At 47.5% G+C, this 17,592-nt stretch overlaps 2 protein-coding genes across 2 annotated transcripts; both read left to right on the forward strand.

The window, feature by feature from the left end:
• The first annotated feature begins 337 nt into the window (after positions 1 to 337).
• RBM7 (RNA binding motif protein 7) lies at positions 338 to 4,845 on the forward strand. Its single transcript, XM_048968484.1, has 5 exons — positions 338 to 1,603; positions 2,213 to 2,375; positions 2,939 to 3,032; positions 3,528 to 3,621; positions 4,058 to 4,845. The coding sequence occupies exons 1-5, from the start codon at positions 1,508 to 1,510 to the stop codon at positions 4,442 to 4,444; spliced, it is 834 nt and encodes a 277-aa protein (XP_048824441.1). The 5' UTR covers positions 338 to 1,507; the 3' UTR covers positions 4,445 to 4,845.
• Positions 4,846 to 5,234: 389 nt separating this feature from the next.
• Positions 5,235 to 11,161, forward strand: REXO2 (RNA exonuclease 2). The gene is made up of 7 exons (XM_048968485.1): positions 5,235 to 5,369; positions 5,488 to 5,571; positions 5,665 to 5,742; positions 7,837 to 7,948; positions 8,703 to 8,811; positions 9,243 to 9,296; positions 10,731 to 11,161. The coding sequence occupies exons 1-7, from the start codon at positions 5,235 to 5,237 to the stop codon at positions 10,858 to 10,860; spliced, it is 702 nt and encodes a 233-aa protein (XP_048824442.1). The 3' UTR covers positions 10,861 to 11,161.
• The last annotated feature ends 6,431 nt before the right edge of the window (positions 11,162 to 17,592 follow it).

Consider the following 17,592-nt stretch of genomic DNA (forward strand, 5'->3'; position numbering starts at 1 on the left):
CAAGGGATTACAGTTGCTGAGAACTGTACTTACCATACAATCAGGCAACATGGGAAAACACTGGAGAAGTACATTACTTGAAAGATAACTGTCCAGAACTCTGCTCAAACATAAAACCAGAAGTTTCATCTTCACATTAAAGTGTAATGTAGCTGCTTAAAGAAGGAATACAAAGCAGCCTGCCTGGGTTAGTGTCATTACAAGAGGCAGTACTTGGGATGGTAGAGGCTATCAGACAGAGTATTGCAGCAATAAAACAGAATGAAGAAATGAAGTGCTCAGTTCTCCAATCAACGCTGTGAGGTTTTTCTCCTTTTATTATTATTAAAGAGAAGAAAACAAAAACAACTATCCTCCATCCTGGAGGCCTGGCTTCACAACAGCTATTTGTAGTCACACTGAAAAGTTCTAAGTAGTTCATCCTACTGCTTGCAGGTGAGCTCTCAAAGTAGCAACCTGTAAAAAGAAAAGGCTGAGAACACAAGGACAAGACACACAAAGCTTCCCATCCCAGTTTCTCAACCCTCCAGGAATCAAGACTCATTCCAAGCTTTCCTGCACCTGTATCCCACCCATTTAGTTAATCTTAAAAATCTGTATCCCAGTTTTTAAACTGGGATGTTTGATCAGAACCATCTGATAATTATTTGAAGGCCCCTTATATTAGCATGGAAATGACCTGCCACAGTCGGCTCCAGTGTGCTCAAGCCACCAGCTGGCAGCTGCCGTCATCAGTGAGGGCTCCAGGAGCCTCCCCTACTGCACTGAGCAGCTTCACTGAGTGCACTGCCTGCTCCTGAAGCTGCAGCAGCAACTTGCTCGTGCAGCTAAGCAACCACCACTCATAGAACAAGGGCAAGGTCATAGAAGGGCTCAAGGCCCCTTCATCCCCACCTCCTACTGTGGGCTCATTATCCCCCACCAGCTCAGGCAGCCCAGGGCCCCATCCCACCTAGCACTAAGTGCCTGCAGGGATGGGGCAAGCACAGTTCTCTGGGCCGCAGTGCCAGCGCCTCGCTGTCCTGTGAGGAAAAAATCCTCTCCTTACATCTAACCCAAACCTCCCCTCTTTTAGTTGAAAGCCATTCCCTCCTGTCCTAGCACTACCTGCCTATGTAAAAACCTCACTCTCCTCCTGCTTAGCAGCTCCCTTTAGGCACCAGTAGGCCACGACGAGGCCTCTCCACAGCCTTCCCTTCTCCAAGCTAAATAACTACAGCTCCCTCAGCCTTTCTTCACGAAAAGCGCTTCAGCCCACACACCACCAGGCCGCGGCTACCCGGCCCTCGGCGAGACTGCGAGCTCACAGCGCACTGCCCTGCTGCTTCCTGAGAAACAACCCACCTCACACCACCCTGCCACAGCCACCCCCACCCCGCCACTACTTCCGCCCGGGCCGCCGGAAGTAGGCGGTACGCGCACGCGTTCACCACGTGACCTCGCTTCCTTCGGCGCCTGCGCAGGAGCAAACGGCGGCCCCGTTGAGCGCGGGCGGCTCGGCCGCGGCATGGGGGGAACGGCCGCCGAGGCGGATCGGACGCTGTTCGTAGGGAACCTGGACCCCAAGGTCACCGAGGAGCTGATCTTCGAGCTGTTCCATCAGGTAGGGCATGCCGCCCGCCGCGCTTTATACTCGGGCGGGTGGGGCGGGGCCGGGCGGGCGGCCTCCCGGCGCCATAGCGGGGCGGGCCCTGGCTGTGTACGGTGGCTGCGGACGGACAAATTTCTGCCGAGTGCGGAGCAGCGCCCCCGCGTGGGCTCCGCATCTCATGTGCGGCCACAGACGTCACCTGGGCGGTCCAAAACAAACAGTGGGATCTAGTGCACCCTCAGCAGTTTGCTGGTGACACCGAGCTGAGTGGTGCCAGTGATACGATGCAAGGAATGGATGTCATCCAGAGGAATACCAGAACAGGGCGGTGAGGTGCTGGCACTGCTGCCCAGAGAGCTGTGGGTGCCCCATCCCTGCAGGCACTCAGGGCCAGGTGGGATGGGACCCTGAGCTGCCTGAGCTGGTGGGGGGCAGCCCTGTCCACGGCCGGGGGTTGGGACCAGATGATCTCCAACCTGAGCTATTCTGTGAGTCAGATATCACCTGGTGCATTGGTAGGATCTCTCCTGCTGCTCCATTACACACCACTTGGTTTAGGTTTTCCTTGTTGGGAAGCTGCTTGATTTGTCCTTTAACATTGCTTTGCTTTATAATTCACAGGCAGGCCCAGTAATTAAAGTTAAGATCCCTAAAGATAAAGATGGTAAACAAAAGCAATTCGCATTTGTGAGTTTCAAGCATGAAGAATCTGTCCCGTATGGAATGAATCTCCTTAATGGAATCAAGCTCTATGGACGGCCCATCAACATCCAGTTCCGCTCAGGTACGCAGAAGCATTCAGTAGCCCTGTTGCTAGATGGAAAGAAAACTGCCACCTCCTTCCTTCCTCCTGATCTGGCAGAGTTACAGTTATTGGATTATAGCAGCTGTTGCTTGTGCTTCTGTCGCAGTGTTGCTCACCTGCTCCCTGGTGGTGCTGCAGAGCAGTGCTGTCACATAGGGTTGTGCTTTTATCCTTGTGCTTTAACTGTCTGCCAGTTTTGGGCATGGGCAGTGCCCAAGCTGAGGCTTTTCTTTGATTTTGTGTGATTATTTTGTGTACCCTTGAAGGCCCTTCTGAATTATCATGCTAGTGCTAAACTCTGCATCTGACTCAGGTAAAGAGAGGCATGTTGACCAGAACTGCACAGCCTGATTGCAGCTTCCCCAGCTGGGCATTAAGGCAGTTTACGGTATCTTGTTTTAGAAGCTGGGTTATGTACTTTTGCAGATTGCTGATGATACTTAAGAGCTAATTAATCCTGTGGAAATAGTTAGCATCTTACAAGTTCGTTTCCTATCCAATTTGCTCCAACCTGTGTTTGCGGATCTCACGTTTCTCCTCAGGGAGCAGCCACGCATCTCAGGACAGTAATTCGTCATGTTTGCCACATGGAGCAGCCAGCCTGGGCCCTTCTGGCACACCACATCCAGCCAGCAGGTATGAGGCTGCACCAGTAGTACGCTTGCATTGTTGAAGCTGGAAAATGTATTCACACATTTAGCTTTCCTGATACTCATTCCAAGCACAATTCAGCCTTTCTTCCCTGTAGATTAAGTACTTGCATTGTTGTTACCCTCAGCACCCTACATTATTGGTACCTAAAAACCCAATGCAAAAAAGAACAGCATCATCTTGAAAGTGTTTTTTTTCAGAAGATCTGTTTCACCAGTGCTTCTGGCCCAAGTGACATTTCTTATTAAAAGGTGTTTTCATACAAGCATAGAAAAGATCTGGTGATGTGAAGCGAGTGCTGCCTCATACCCTGTGCAAGCCTGTCTGCACTTTCTCACAACAGTAGTTAAGGGTAAAGCTTATCTATTTTTCTTTTTCCTAATGGTAGCAACGCGACTACACTGCTAATGCCCCTTAGACTGGCCATAGTCTCGTGTTAGAAACATTTAAGACTAACTTTCCTTATCTTTTTTTCTGCAGACACGACAGGAATACTGATGGTATGGTAGCAGCAGGGTTCTCATCTATGCAGAGGCCTTTGCCACCTCATGACAACCTTCAGAGACAAGCAGGGGTAAGCTGTGCTCTTCTGTTCATGGTGTCTGACCCTGCAGTCACTCACAGCTGATGGATGATGACATGCAGAGGAGTTGTTGCCGATTTTCAGTACTCAGATGTTTCCTGTAATTATTGTATTAAATCACAGGAACATATTTTTGGAGTGTTCAACTGACAATTGCAGAAGATAGACGGTTCCCTTTGCTGAGCTGTTTAACACTGGGGCAGCCTTTGGGCTTTACAAGTTGAGCTGCAGATAAAGCAGTCAGTAGGAGCCAGTCTGTGTTCAGTCTCCTTTTGTTGGTGCATTTCCATTTTCCCTTGCATTTGCAGCTTGATTAACGTCAAAGAGGCTGACAGAGGAGTATGAAATGTGCCGTAGAATAATTTGAGCACCCTGCCAGCAGGAAAGCGCATTGAATCCACCGGGCCTTTTTCCTTCTGTTTTTCAGATGCACGGCGCTGCGTGGCAGCAGTCTCAGCCTGGCTTTGCTGTGCCTGGGTACCAGCACGGCCACTCCCTCACTCACCCATCAGCCTCCCACATGCTGCGGCGTCCGGACATTGCAGTGCTGCGCAAAAACAGGATGGGCTCCCACCCCTACTACCCAGACAACAGGCATTTGGGCCGAGAACAGCGTGCAGGGGACCGAGGGCCTGACTATGGCAGGGGTAAAAGGGATGGCTATGAAGACAGAGGGCACATCTCTGAGCACCATTACCGGGGGAGCAGAGACGAGCCATTCTACGACGATAGGAATCGCAGTGCATGGAGCCACGATTACGACAGCAGAAGAGAGAGCTACCGAGAGGGCAGCTGGCGCTTGACGCGGCACTGACACGTGCAGTGGGCTTTAAAGAACTTTATGCAAAAGAAAGATAAATCAAAGTTCCCTTTTAACGTTTGTAAATCTAGTGACGTCATAATCCTCCAAACCTAGCAGCTTGATTTTAAACGTGTGAACTCTACACCTCAGGGCTTTATGCAAGAAAACAAATGTGCCACAGTTTCAGAGAAAGCATCGTGCATTATAAAGAGTCTGTGTATTTTTGTAGTGCAGCTGAGGGAGGCCTCTCTGTTCCAGGTGTAGCTGCACATCTTTTTAAACAGATTTTAAGTGGTACGATGCTTTGTGGCATCTCAGTGTGTTTTGATACAGAAATGATTCCTTTTGTATACCCCTCGTCTCGGAGAAGAATCCTACCAAGTCTCCCTGTGGATAAACCATACTCCTTTTAATGCTGTGTCAGTCTGGTTTCGTTCATTCGACTCACCCACGTTTTATCCTTTGATGGTGTAATTCCTTCACGAAAAGTCCCCGTGGTGGCTGGGAAGTGGAGCCGGCTTGGTTTAACTGCAGCCACGCGGGAACCAGCTGCAGCCTCACGCATTTCCCTAAGGGTAGAAGCAAACAAGATTTTAAGCCGCCCCGTACCTCGCAGCGGAGCAGCCGGTACCCTGAGGGAGGTCCCACGTCGCGCCCCGCCCGCCGCTCCCGGCGCTCCCCGCGGCCCAAACTACGGCTCCCAGCGGCCCTCGCGCTCTCCCCCCGCTCTCGCCCTGGGGCCGCCGCCGTGGGGCATGCCGGGAAATGTAGTGCGGCGGCGGCGCTTTGCGGCCTGGCCGCGATGCTCGGCGGCAGCCGCGGTGGCCTCGGTCGCCTGCGGAGCTGCGCCGGGCGGCTGTGGCGGGGCCGGCGGCGGGCGGCGGCCATGGCCGGAGGCGGCGGCATGGGGCAGCGAATGGTCTGGGTGGACCTGGAGGTGCGGGGCGTGCCGGGGTAGGGGGCGAGGGGGTCGAGGGGAGGGCGGCGGGGCGGCCCGCGGAGGGGGAGGGGGGGGGGGGAGGCCGCGATGACGGTGCCGCTCCGCTGTGTGGCAGATGACGGGCCTGGACGTGGAGAAGGACCAGATCCTGGAGATGGCCTGCCTCATCACCGACTCCGACCTCAACGTGCTGGCCGAGGTAAGCGCGGCCGGGTCCGGGGAGCCTCGGCGTCCCCAGGGCGGCGATCCTCGGGATGGGATCCGCTGAGCGTCGCCGTTTTCTTCCCCACAGGGCCCCAATCTGATCATCAAACAGCCCGACGAGCTGCTGGACGGCATGTCCGAGTGGTGCAAGGAGCACCACGGCAAGGTACGGCCGGGGAACGGCGCAGGTCGGAGTTATGTCTCGTGGCGATCTCAGCTGCAGAGGGAGAAGAGCTGTTCTGAGCCCAAGGGCCGCGCTGTGAGGCTGTTCCCGCAGTCCCACGTGTCGCTCAGGGCACGCTGCAGCCGTGTTTGTGTGTCTGTAACGCTGGGAACTGCTTGGTTGTGGGGTTGGTATCCGGGCTTATTGCTAAAGAAGGGGACAGGCTCTCTGACAGGGTCTGTTGTGGCAGGACGAAAGGGAATGGTTTCTAACTGAAGGAGGGGAGATTTAGATTGGAGATAAGGAAGGTTTGGCAGTGAGGGCGGCGAGGCGCTGGCACAGGTTGCCCAGAGAGGCGGTGGTGCCCCGTCCCTGCAGGCAGCCAAGGTCAGGCTGGACGGGGCTGTGAGCACTGCTGAGCTGTGGGTGTCCCTGTGCGCTGCAGGGAGCGGCACCAGGCAGCCTTTGAGGATCCCTTCTCACTCAAACCATTCTGTGATTATAAGTCTGAATAGTGCTCAAAGCTGCTTTCTAACTTGAGAATCATCAGCAAAGGACAACAGGCAGCGAATGGATCCAGGAGAGGGACAGAGCAGCAGCACACAGAAAGCTGCAGACAGGGTGAGATAAGCCTGGGCGGCTCTGTGAATAGGATCCAGCACTCTGATGCCCGCTGCTAATTGCCACATTCAAAGCATTGTGCCCCTCAGCATGAGATTAAGAAGTTGGATTCAGTTCCCTGCAACTCCTCAGCCAGTCCCCCCTGTCAGACCTCCTCTGCATGGCGTGAAATAAGCACAGAACAGCTCTTACAGAGAAGAGCAGGACCTGCTGCAAAGCCCCAGCTAACAGTAGCTACAAAGTTGGCAAAGAATAGTCCAGAGCTGGCAAAAAAGCAAACTTATCAGTGAAAATTAAGGCACTTGTATAACTAAACAGACTGATTAACTGTGTTTTTGCCTGTCCCCCTCAGCGTTGTAAGCCTAGTTGTTTTTTTTTTCTTTCCTCTGAAAACTTAACTTTTGCAAGAATAGATTATTTTTTGGTTCTTTTAGTCACCAAGGAAAACTTCTTCCTTGCCCTTAGCAAGAAAGTGAATGGATTTTCAAATCCTTGATTACAAATTTAAATTCAAGGCAGTTTTCAATTAAGTGCTGAAGTTTTAAGACACTCACAAGCCCTCCCCCCTCCCCCCTTTAGCATCTTACTCTCCCTAGGAAGGATTAGCAAGGGTTTGGAAAATGAATATTAATTTACTGTGATGGGAGCTTTTCCCCTTCTGCAGTTGAGGACACAAACTCAACTTCAGCTCACAAGTGAATTGAAGATGGTAGCGTACGTTATCGCTGCTCCTGAGGAGCTACTTATTTTTAATTGACTAAGAAAAGAGAAGCAATTAGAATATAGATGAAAATGCAGCCACATAATGAATTTTTTAACCACCACTTGGATCTGTCAAGTAGATTTTTGCGGCACAGTCACGGAAATATATAGCATAGCCAGATGGAAATAAATCACTGAGAACACTTAGAGCAGATTTGACATTTAACTATTGGAAAAAAAAAAAAAAGAAAAAAAAAAAAAGCAGCAAGGAGCTTTTCTGATTTATAGGAATCTTGATAAACACTTAAGCCAGGATTCTGATTATTTCTGTTTATTTATACATACTACTCTATGCTGGGGAGGCGAATGCCTCTCGTTAGGCAGAAATATAATACTCTCCTGGATCATGTACATGCAGGTGTGTAAATGAGGCTTGCATAATGGCTCAGTAATTGAGAGTAACGCCCCAGAAAGTTCAGCAACAGAGAGGAAACTCAGAGGAACGTCGCTGTCATTAGGAAAGTTCTGTGGTCACCTTCACTTGTGATGGTTTGCACGTCTTGAAGAGGTGCCCTAAAGATATCCAGAGTGAACAAAGGCCATTGGACCTGCCAGAATATTATCAAACACAAAGTGAATTTGTCCTCTTACCTCATCTGGCCGTGCTGGGAGCAAGCAGCGCACGTCTGCCTGATCTTTTGCTGCTGAGCATTTCTAGAAATATCTGTGAAGATAATGTCTGTCTCGTTTCTGACTGATGGCTCTTTCTTGCAGTCTGGCCTTACTAAGGCTGTGAAGGAGAGTAAAATTTCACTGCAGCAGGCGGAGTATGAGTTTCTGTCCTTTGTACGACAACAGACGCCCCCCGGTCTCTGTCCTCTTGCAGGTAAAATGGGTTCTTTCTTAACAATAGTAATAATGTCATCCCTCCTGCAGTTCCCAGCTGGATGCTGAAAGGCCGGTTGATGCACATGGCAGGGATGCTTTGGTTTTCTGCGCAGAGATCTAGCGTGCAAATCAAAATCTGCAAGTGGAGAAAGGTTTAGTAATGGCATCATCTATTCCATGGGTTCCCTAAAGCAGGCGTTGCACGTCGTTACTGCAGGAAGCTGAAAGTTCTTTTGAGCATTAATGATTCATTGTACAGTTATAATTGGGAAGGGCAACTTAACAGCTGATAGCAACTGTAAAAATCTGAACTGTAAACTGAACAGCATCTTTCCTTTGAACTAAGTATCACACACAAACCTTCCAGTTGTCCTGTTACCTGGCATTGCACTCGGGACGTTTACATACGGCCTTGGGATTCTGCCTACATGAAATTAATACCGATGCCTCTTTTCGCTCGGTGGAAAACCCGATTCTTGTGTAATGCTTTGATACTTATCTGTGTGACAGAAATTGTAGTAACTGAAGAATTAATATAGGGATTATGTATTTAAGCCATGTGTGATCCTGAAATGAGAATCTGACAAACCTTTACAATCATATTTGCTAGAAAATGAGATATATGAGCTGCTTGTGAATAGCTTTTCATACCCTATGATCTTTCCCAAGCTTGCTCAGCCTGTTTCTAGTTTAGATGCTCATAGTAGCTTTGCAGTGCCTTTGAAGAAGTGTCTTGTTCTGTGTCTTTGTAGGTAACTCTGTTCATGCAGATAAGAAGTTTCTTGACAAGTACATGCCTCAGTTCATGCGGCATCTTCATTACAGGATCATTGATGTGAGCACCGTCAAAGAACTTTGCAGGTAAATATTCTCCAAATTGAATATCTCTATAGAAGATAATCTAGGGGAGCCTGTGACGTGGCAGTGACATGCACCTTTCTAAAACAAGGCTGAAGGCTGCTGGATCATTGCAGTAGGGCTGGGATGAAGCATGTCCACCCCACCCCAAAGCCCTGAGCTCCTCGCTTCAGGCACACAGCGCAATGCATGGCCATCTCATTCTTTCATATCTTCCTCTCTTCTGTTCAGGCTGATGGACAGAATGAGCCATAAACAACTCAGAGTGGGGTCCTCTAGTGTTTGTAGCGCTTGGGTTCACAGGGTTGTGCCTTCTCTGTGTGCCAGTTTAACTTCTGAGCTTCTTTCACCAACTGTAACAAACCCAAAGCAGCCCCTGGGCATGTTACTGAATCCCAATTTCCTTTTAAAGTGAGGTTTCTTTCCACTTACAGACGCTGGTATCCAGAAGAATATGAATTTGCACCAAAGAAAGCAGCTTCTCACAGGTGAGGTTCCTACTTTTATCTCTAACAAAGCACGGCTTGTCACGCAGGAACCATGCGCCTCATGGGCAGAATGTGGAGCTGTGTGCTTCCTTTGATTTCCAGTCATGTTTGTTCTAATGAAAAAGGCAGCAGAGGTGGTACGATTGTGCACCCTGTCACACAGTTTGTATTCTCCAGCCAAAAGCCTGGGTAGCGTAAGGAAAGGAATTACAAAAATACAGAGAATCAAAAACGTCCTTATCTGTTCTCATTCCATGTGTTTACTATTCAAGCCACAATGCTTGTTTGGCAGTGTGGATACATCTATCACTTCTTAGGCATCACGGTGAGAAACCACATGAAAAAGCTAGCTGAACGGGGCTTCTTTTCTGTCCTTGAATTGGGCAAAAGTTGCTCATAGATACTCTAAAATTGGAAGACTGCACATAGGGAGATAAGAGTTCTGTTCCTGGCTATTTCCTGAGTTTGTAATATGTCAGAGCTTGTTCTCCTTTCTGTGAAAGGGTTTCATTTTGAGTTTCGCTCCTGCCAGCATCTGAGGCATCCTTAAAAGATGGGCTTGCTTTGAGGTTTTTGAAGGAAATATTCTATGTAGTACTGACACGTAACTTCTAGAAAGCTACATTTGCTAATATTGCGAGCTCTTCTGAATAGAGATTGTGGGTCTTGTGTAAAACTTGGGATCCATAGGCTTTGTTAAGTCCATATGCACAATGAGTGTATCCATTTTGCTCTTTCATCTGCTCAGACTAAAGTTGCACACCCATGCACTGGAACACCTACCCTGCCTTTTTGTAGGTGTTATTTGGTACGTGCAGCTCTGACTTTTCCTAAATTGCAGTGAAAGGAAGTAGCTGCATCTTTACCTCTTTGTTTTGAGGTGGCTTTGCTAGGCAGGAGAGCAGGCTGTGGTGGGAGTCACAGGTAGGTGTGCTGCACAGTGAAAACCTGCAGTAAGATTGCTAGTACTGCACAGACACACAGGCAGAGCAGGCAGAGCACAGTAACAAAAGGCACTGGGTCCAGACAAGTCAGTCACCTGTGCTGATGGAGAAAGCAGATGAGTGGCCAAAGCAGGAGCTGCAAACAGGTCTCTCGAGCCCTCGTCTCTTTGTCGTCTTGGATCGATGGTGAATTGCTTTTAATAGTTGAAGCTGTAGAACCTGCTGGCTTTTGAGAGCTTCCATGTCCCACAGTGACACGAACTAATAAGCTGTACATTACTCTCTGGTATGCCAGCCTTGGTAGACTTTTATTGCTTTCCAAGTACCTAAGAATAGCGAGGCTTGTGTTTATTTCTGACAGATTTGTGATCCATGCATGTCAGAGTTTTATTTCTTTATTTCTTGCCTGGAATTTTTTAGAAGCATTAGAATCTAGATGTAGCTGGAAACGTGTGCAGGCATTTTGAAACTCTCCTTAATTCTCTTTCAGAGCGCTTGATGACATCAGGGAAAGCATCAAAGAACTTCAGTTCTACAGAGATAGCATCTTCAAGAGGAAAACGGATGAAAAGAAAAGGAAACTAATAGAGAATGGAGAAAGTGATAAAACTGCCAGCTGATTGCTCACCTTACCAGGCCATCCCATAGCATATACTAGATGAATCTCCAGGTTCTTTTCTGTTTGCCAGTCTTTTGAGATGCTGCACCCTTATGTTACCTTGTTTCTTAACAGTTGATCAAATGCAGATGGAAGTCCAAGTCACTGCTTCTTTTCTGTTTGAGTAACAAATCTACACACTCAAATCTCAACAGCTTCTTTGTTTATATGTAATAGGTAAAATCTGCTGTTTGATATTCCTCTTCCTCTGGTTTTAGATGCAGTCTTTCACTACACAATAAAAACAGTTCTGTTGAAGGATATTTTCATGCAGTCTTTCTTTTATGTTAGATGTATGTTCTTAAAATACTCTGCTCTATAACAGAACTGCCATGTACTTCCCAATACTTAAGGCAGATCACGTGGCAAGGTGGGTCACCGCGTGCAGCAGGGACAATAACATCCCAAAATGCAAAGACACGAGCATCGAGATTGAAGGAAAAAAAATCTATTGCTGATTATTGGGCAAAACCACAAAAGTAATTGAATCTTTCTGCGTCTGCACGTCCTGATGTTTGCTGCATTGGTAATTACTTCATGTAGCAGCTTCTAAGGAGAAAGTACTGCAGAGCTTTACCAACATTAAGCTCTTTGCTAATGAAAATAGCAGTGGGGAAGGGTCTGAAGTGCTGGCCCAGAACTGTGGTGATGTCTGAATCTGTCCCCTGCTAGCTTGTTGATTCATGAGAGATGTATTCATTTTCTTTGATCGCACGTTCACGGGCTGTGATTATGGGCTGTCTTTGCTCTGAATTAAATCTGGTTCCACAGCAAGCAAAAATCTGGAGTTCTTCAATATGAGAGATCAAAGCATTTAAGTGTTAATGGCAAAAGAAACAAAGAATAAATATTTAAATGTTTAAAAGTAGCGTGGTTGTGCCACGAATAAAAGCAGCAATTAAACTGTGCAGCTGCTTTTTCTGTGCTGGGTGCTTGACTGAAGAATCGATTCAAGTCTCCTCTCTCAGCTCATGGCTTCTACTTTCAAAGCTTGTTTCAGGTTTTCAGATCTATATTACAGTGCACTGCAGTAATTGGCACAGAACCTCTCTATTGTGCAATGAAATCTCAAGTCAGTTGCAGGTGAGCACAGGGACGCACTGGGGCACACACTAGCACTAGTGATGCCATTCTTTCTCAGGTCCAGATCCATAGTTTTCATCAGCACTTGTTGAAACCTTCAGAAAAGGGACTGGTGGGCTTCTCAGTCTTCTGTTGAGGGATCAGATGGTTCTCCTGCTTTTTATTTGCTGGTGATGTTTTGCTGCCCGGTGAGCACCAGGGTTCCTCGGCCTCCCAGGACATCCTCACACTCTGTGGCTGCACCTCTCCATGCCCTTGTACTGATTTCTCATTTCCTAATGTATTTTCTTTGTTTTTCCCCTTTTCACTTCCATTTACAGTGCCTAATATTTCCACGACTCCCTTGGCAGTGTGAATGAATAGGTTAAAAGCTTGCTAAACAGCGTACAGGCTTTACTTGAAGTGCATGAGGAGTCACACTGATTTAATGGGAGTGTTATGCGCTCATTGAACCATTTTGTGCATTCGTTTTTTAGGATGGAGCTCTAATTGATGGGGAGGAACACCCACAGCACAGCGTGTTACAGCACTGGTGTGAGCGCAGCTCGGCTCAAACCAGCAGAACCCATTTGTTTTCAAATAGACAGAATTATTAAGGTTAGAAAAGATCTCCAAGGTCACCGAGCCCAATCCCAACCCAACCACACCGTGCCACTAAACCCGAGTGCAACATGTGCACGGTTCTGGAGCACTTCCAGGGACAGTGACTCCAAATGCACATTCAGGTCTCCTGTTCTACATGAACTCATCACATACAGAAAGGGCAGCCTGTGAACCAAACACCCTTCAGCTTACGTGGGCTTACAATGATAGTGGCTGGCACTTGGAAGGTGTGCAGGGTGCCATGGTCCATCTCACACGTGCTCACACTGCTCCCTGCTTTCAACTCCCACCATCCACATCAGTGCAGCTTTTCACAGCATCACAGCTGTTGGCCAAATCCTAATCGAGGAGCCATTATCAGCAACAGGCAAGCAAGCAAGATACATCCCAGGGTCAGCCTGTGGGCCTGGCTAGGAGGAAAACCACACACTGTGCAAACGGAGCACATTTGAGTTAAATGCATTGCAGAAAGCAAGAAGCACACAGCCCCTCACTGATCCTGGAGTGGTTTTCCAGAGATCTCCATTTTGCTGTTGCAACATGGCCCAGCACTGCAGTGTGTGCTGATAGGCTGCTACCCAAAACAGCACGAGAGGGGAAGATTATACGTTTACTGTCCCACACAGAATGAAAACCTGTTGCTTTTCTGCTCTCACTGTACAGGCAGCATGTTTTAACACATTGGCCTTCTATGACAAGATCATGTCCTGAGCCATCTGAATATACAAATGCCCTTTCATACATGGTAGACCTATGTATAACAACACAGACATCTCCTATGTACTCCTCACTTGAGTTAAACACAACTGCCTGCTGATTCCACACCGATACACCTCCATGACTCACTAATATCAACAGGCTTTGTTTGCTTGCTGTTCCCACTGTGTGGACACTCTGGCAGTGTCCAGAGCAGCTCCAGGAAACCCCTTGTACATCCCAATGCTGCATCCCTGCTCCTGTGCTCCCCCAGCACCAGTGGGGCAGAGGGCAGTCCCAGAGGTGCCAGCAGCGCCCCTTCTCCTGCACCAAACTGGGATGTGGAGCAGAGCTAAAAGCAGACAGGCAGAGGAATGGTTCACCAGCCTGCTGGGTGCTCACACTCCCCATTTTTCCCTCCATTGACTTATTTGCTCAACTTAAAGGCAGAAAGAAAAAAAAAAAAAGAAGAAAAAAGAGAAAGCTGTTCTTGCCAGTTTTCCTGCAGGGACTCTAATCCTGCTCCTGGTGGCAACAAACCACACAAAATGCTGATTCTCAGCAAAGAAAAAAGTCTCTCCCTCACATTCAATACCTCCACAGCTTTGAGGTGCTGCTGCAGCCGCCGGCTTCAACAGGGAGGAATTTAACCTGAAGCTACAATTCAGAAATAAAACACCTTCAATAAACAGCATGAAAACCCTCCACAAGCAGCAACCCGTAGTGATGCTCTGCCCTGAGAGGCGTTGTGTGCCTGGAGCGAGGAGCTCAGGGCTTCGGGGTGGGGTGGGCATGCTTCATCCCAGCCCTACTGCAATGATCCAGGTGCAGTGGTTCCCCAGCTCTCTGCCCCACATCTCCCTTGCTGCCCACCAGCATAAAGGTCCTCCGTGGGGCTGGGAGAACAAAGGAGAAACCACTGCTCTGCCCTCATCAAACAGAGCTGACTTAAAAGCACAAGATCTGCTGCTAAAGCCTTTGATTCAGCAAGAAATGTAGCCTTAAGTGCGAATGAATAAATAGCAGCTTGAGAGCCAGAGCTGCCATTTTCTCTTGTAGAGCCTAAGGGTGAGATTAGAGCAAGGTCCCAACCTTCCTGGGTCGGAGGCTGTGCCTTCTTCCTGGAACGATCCAGCTCTCACCAAAGCCAAGGACACAATCCATATGTTCTCCTGTAGCAACAAGATTTGCTTCGAAGCACTTTGACGTTTCTATGGTCACCTGGTAAACCGGAGTGCAAGCGGTGCAAGAGCTAATTATAATGGAAGTGAATATTTATGGGCTCCGGGGCTAAGAGGGGCCGCTCCGATAGTCTAATCTGATTTACTGCTTAACATATGTCAGAATATCGCACCCCTCAGTCCTTTGGTGGAGGGAGTTACTCATCTTATCCATAATTTAACACTACAGAGTCCAATCGTGCACTTGAATTAAAGCTTATCTTCTAGGAACCCATCCAATCTCCACTCAAAGACAGCAAGCGATGGCAAATTCATAATTTCCTTTGTTAAAGTGCTCCAGAGTTTAATTACTCTCATTGTTAGGAAGGTGTGTGGCATTTCCATGCTGCGTTTCTCTGGCTCAGTTTTCCCACTGGTTGTTGGGTCCCTGTTAACCCAAAGCTCCCTCCATGCCACACGCATTCTCCAAAGAACCTCACAGGCTCCACACACTCACCTTGATGCAGAGGTGCTGCTCCATCAGCACTATTTTTACAGAATCAGCTTGTTTCCACACAATCTGTGCCTTATTACAACCTGTGTGTTTACTCATCCCTGGGAATATTTTTTAAATTAACACCACCAAACGAACTTGTATTTCTATCTCTGGAATCTATTAAGCGCTAAGTTCTCACTGCAGAGGTTTCAGCAGGAGACGACTGACCACAATTTGCTACTGATTCTGAATGGAGAATGAACGCCTTCAAATGCTGAGGTTGGACAGGACCAAAGCAGCTCACCCTGGGACAGCCCAGCTAGGAGATCCACCAGTCCATAAAACAGAAGGGCATAAAAGAACACAGGGCGTATACGCATCCCTATTTCCTTTTTATGATCACTATTAATAATAATGACCATCCAACACTTTTCAATCACCCTTATTACTCCAACACCTGCTCTCCTAACCGTTGCAATCGTTGCTATCTGAAAGAGGCAGTTAAAATGGTTAATGATGCAAATAAATGAGTCTTTCAAACGTCTCTCCCCTTCCTTGCCTGTTCCTCAGTGACTCCCAGGCAATGCAACTCTGCTTTTTAAATCCCCAGCACAGTGGACCAAGAGGACCATCCTCACCACTGCCATCACCACAGGGCAGGGACTGCAGTCCTCCCACTCCCATTCCAGAGATGCAGATCCCAGTGACAACCCCATGCTGCTGCACAGTGCTCTGTCTTTGATTTCCACTTTGTTATTTCCCCCCTCACTTTGAATTCCCTTTATTTTTTTTTTTTTGGCGACCTACTTCTCCTTCTTTTCATATTTTATTCTATTTTAAGAGGCTTTTATTTTTCTCAAAACTTTCTCTTTTTTTTTTTTTAAGGAAAATATGCCATCTGTGTTTATACATTTTTAAATATTGTTTATTCTTGCTTCTGAAGTAACGGTGGCGTATAAAGGATTCTCATCTCAATTTCCCCTATTATGCAACAGCTTTCCTGTTTTTAAACACCAGCATCTTCTTGAGGTTCAGATTTAGCACCGATTCATTATATGTCTTGGTAAACCACAGATAAAATCCCAACAAATCACTCCATCCTTAGGTGGGGCCAATCCCTATAGCCCTACAGGGCTGGGGGAGCCCTGTGATACCCAGCAATCTAGAAACACCCAGTATCAAACACAACATCGGCTTCAAACGAGGCAACAGCAGCACTCGCTGGAGCAGCCTAACAACATTTGTTGCTCTCACAGTCATCGTTCTCCTATTGGACACGGATCTCTCCACGCATACGATAGAAGGGAATTTCATGACCCCTCCCTGCCCACACCTGAGCAAGAGCTGCCTTCCTTTGGCGAATGCCACCGTTGGTTTCGACGGCGTTATTTACTCGAATGGTTATTTATGTGCAGGGCACTTGGAAAGCTCAATCAATGGAGCACTTATGATTGCAGAGGTTTTTTGAATAATAAAACAACGCTCTGCGCTCGCGCTCTCGTTATTTATTTAATCAAAACGCCTTCTGAAAAATTACCAACTGATTGAAACAGCCTTGCTTGTAAATGACCAACAAATGAGATACAACCAAATCTTGTACGAGCTGCCATTAAGGGATCTCTCTACCAGAGGGCTGTTGGCATCGCGTGTCCATCCAGGAACTGACGTTAGCGTTAAATTACCCATAGAATCATAGAATCATAGAATCACCAAGGTTGGAAAAGACCTTCAAGATCATCCAGTCCAACCGTTCACCTATTTCCAATAGCTCCCACTAAACCATGTCCCTCAACACAAGCACAAACGAAGGTTTGGAAAGGAGCTGAAATGAGGGTGTGTGCTGTTCCTGCCCTTCCCTGCTCTTTGGTGCCGTGTGGAAGTTGAATCACGCAGCGCTCCTTGCAGAAGCCCAACACTTCAGTGCAGAGCTCTTTTGTAGAGATGATAGGAAGCGCCATCAAACATTCCTTTTCATCTTTCTCTCTCATTTCTTTAAAAGGCAAATGGGACGCAAATGACATAATATATAATGCATCCCTTTGGTTCCTGCCAATGTACTTTTGGTGTAAGAAATGATAACGATTTCTGTTTGTTTGCTTCCAAGTGAATTCAGAAGAGTCCATCCATGTCTTTGCTTGGGTACGCAAAATGCAAAATGAAGACCCTGTCCAGCAGTGCTGGACCATGGGCATTAAATCACACCAAAATCACCCGCTGTTCCACTCAGAACAAATCTGTATCTGCCCTTCACTGACTGCAGCTGAGCTTTCTTTCAGAGAATCACAGCCCACAGAAGGCCCTGTGCTGCCACATTGGCATTCCAGCCCAAGTGCAGAGCCCTGGATGTGGCAGTATGAGAATCAGCTTCGTTTTGGATGCGGTATTTAAAAAAAATAAATAAATTACTTGAAGGCAAATATGGAATGCGTCTGGGTTTTTCAATTTAATTTAATAAATTATCTTGGCTGCAGTAATTATTTATTTGAAATAGGAATTTGGTGAGTGGCCTCAAGTCCTTTTAATACCGCATTAATAAAGTAACCACGGATTACTGATACAATTCTAAAGGAAGTTTTTTAAAAAAATGCTTTTTCTGTTGAAGCTTTAAAGCTGTCCTTGCCCTGAATATGCAATTGTTCCACTGGAAGCACCCACC

This window comes from Lagopus muta, chromosome 22 (genome assembly GCF_023343835.1).
Source record: "Lagopus muta isolate bLagMut1 chromosome 22, bLagMut1 primary, whole genome shotgun sequence".
NCBI lineage: Eukaryota > Metazoa > Chordata > Aves > Galliformes > Phasianidae > Lagopus > Lagopus muta.

Coding starts and splice junctions, on each gene's coding strand:
- REXO2 (XM_048968485.1), top strand. CDS start 5,235: ATGCTCGGCGGCAGCCGCGGTGGCCTCGGTCGCCTGCGGAGCTGCGCC. Junction 5,572..5,664: donor ACCTCAACGTGCTGGCCGAG/GTAAGCGCGGCC, acceptor TCTTCCCCACAG/GGCCCCAATCTGATCATCAA. Junction 7,949..8,702: donor CGGTCTCTGTCCTCTTGCAG/GTAAAATGGGTT, acceptor GTGTCTTTGTAG/GTAACTCTGTTCATGCAGAT.
- RBM7 (XM_048968484.1), top strand. CDS start 1,508: ATGGGGGGAACGGCCGCCGAGGCGGATCGGACGCTGTTCGTAGGGAAC. Junction 1,604..2,212: donor TCTTCGAGCTGTTCCATCAG/GTAGGGCATGCC, acceptor TATAATTCACAG/GCAGGCCCAGTAATTAAAGT. Junction 2,376..2,938: donor CAACATCCAGTTCCGCTCAG/GTACGCAGAAGC, acceptor GTTTCTCCTCAG/GGAGCAGCCACGCATCTCAG.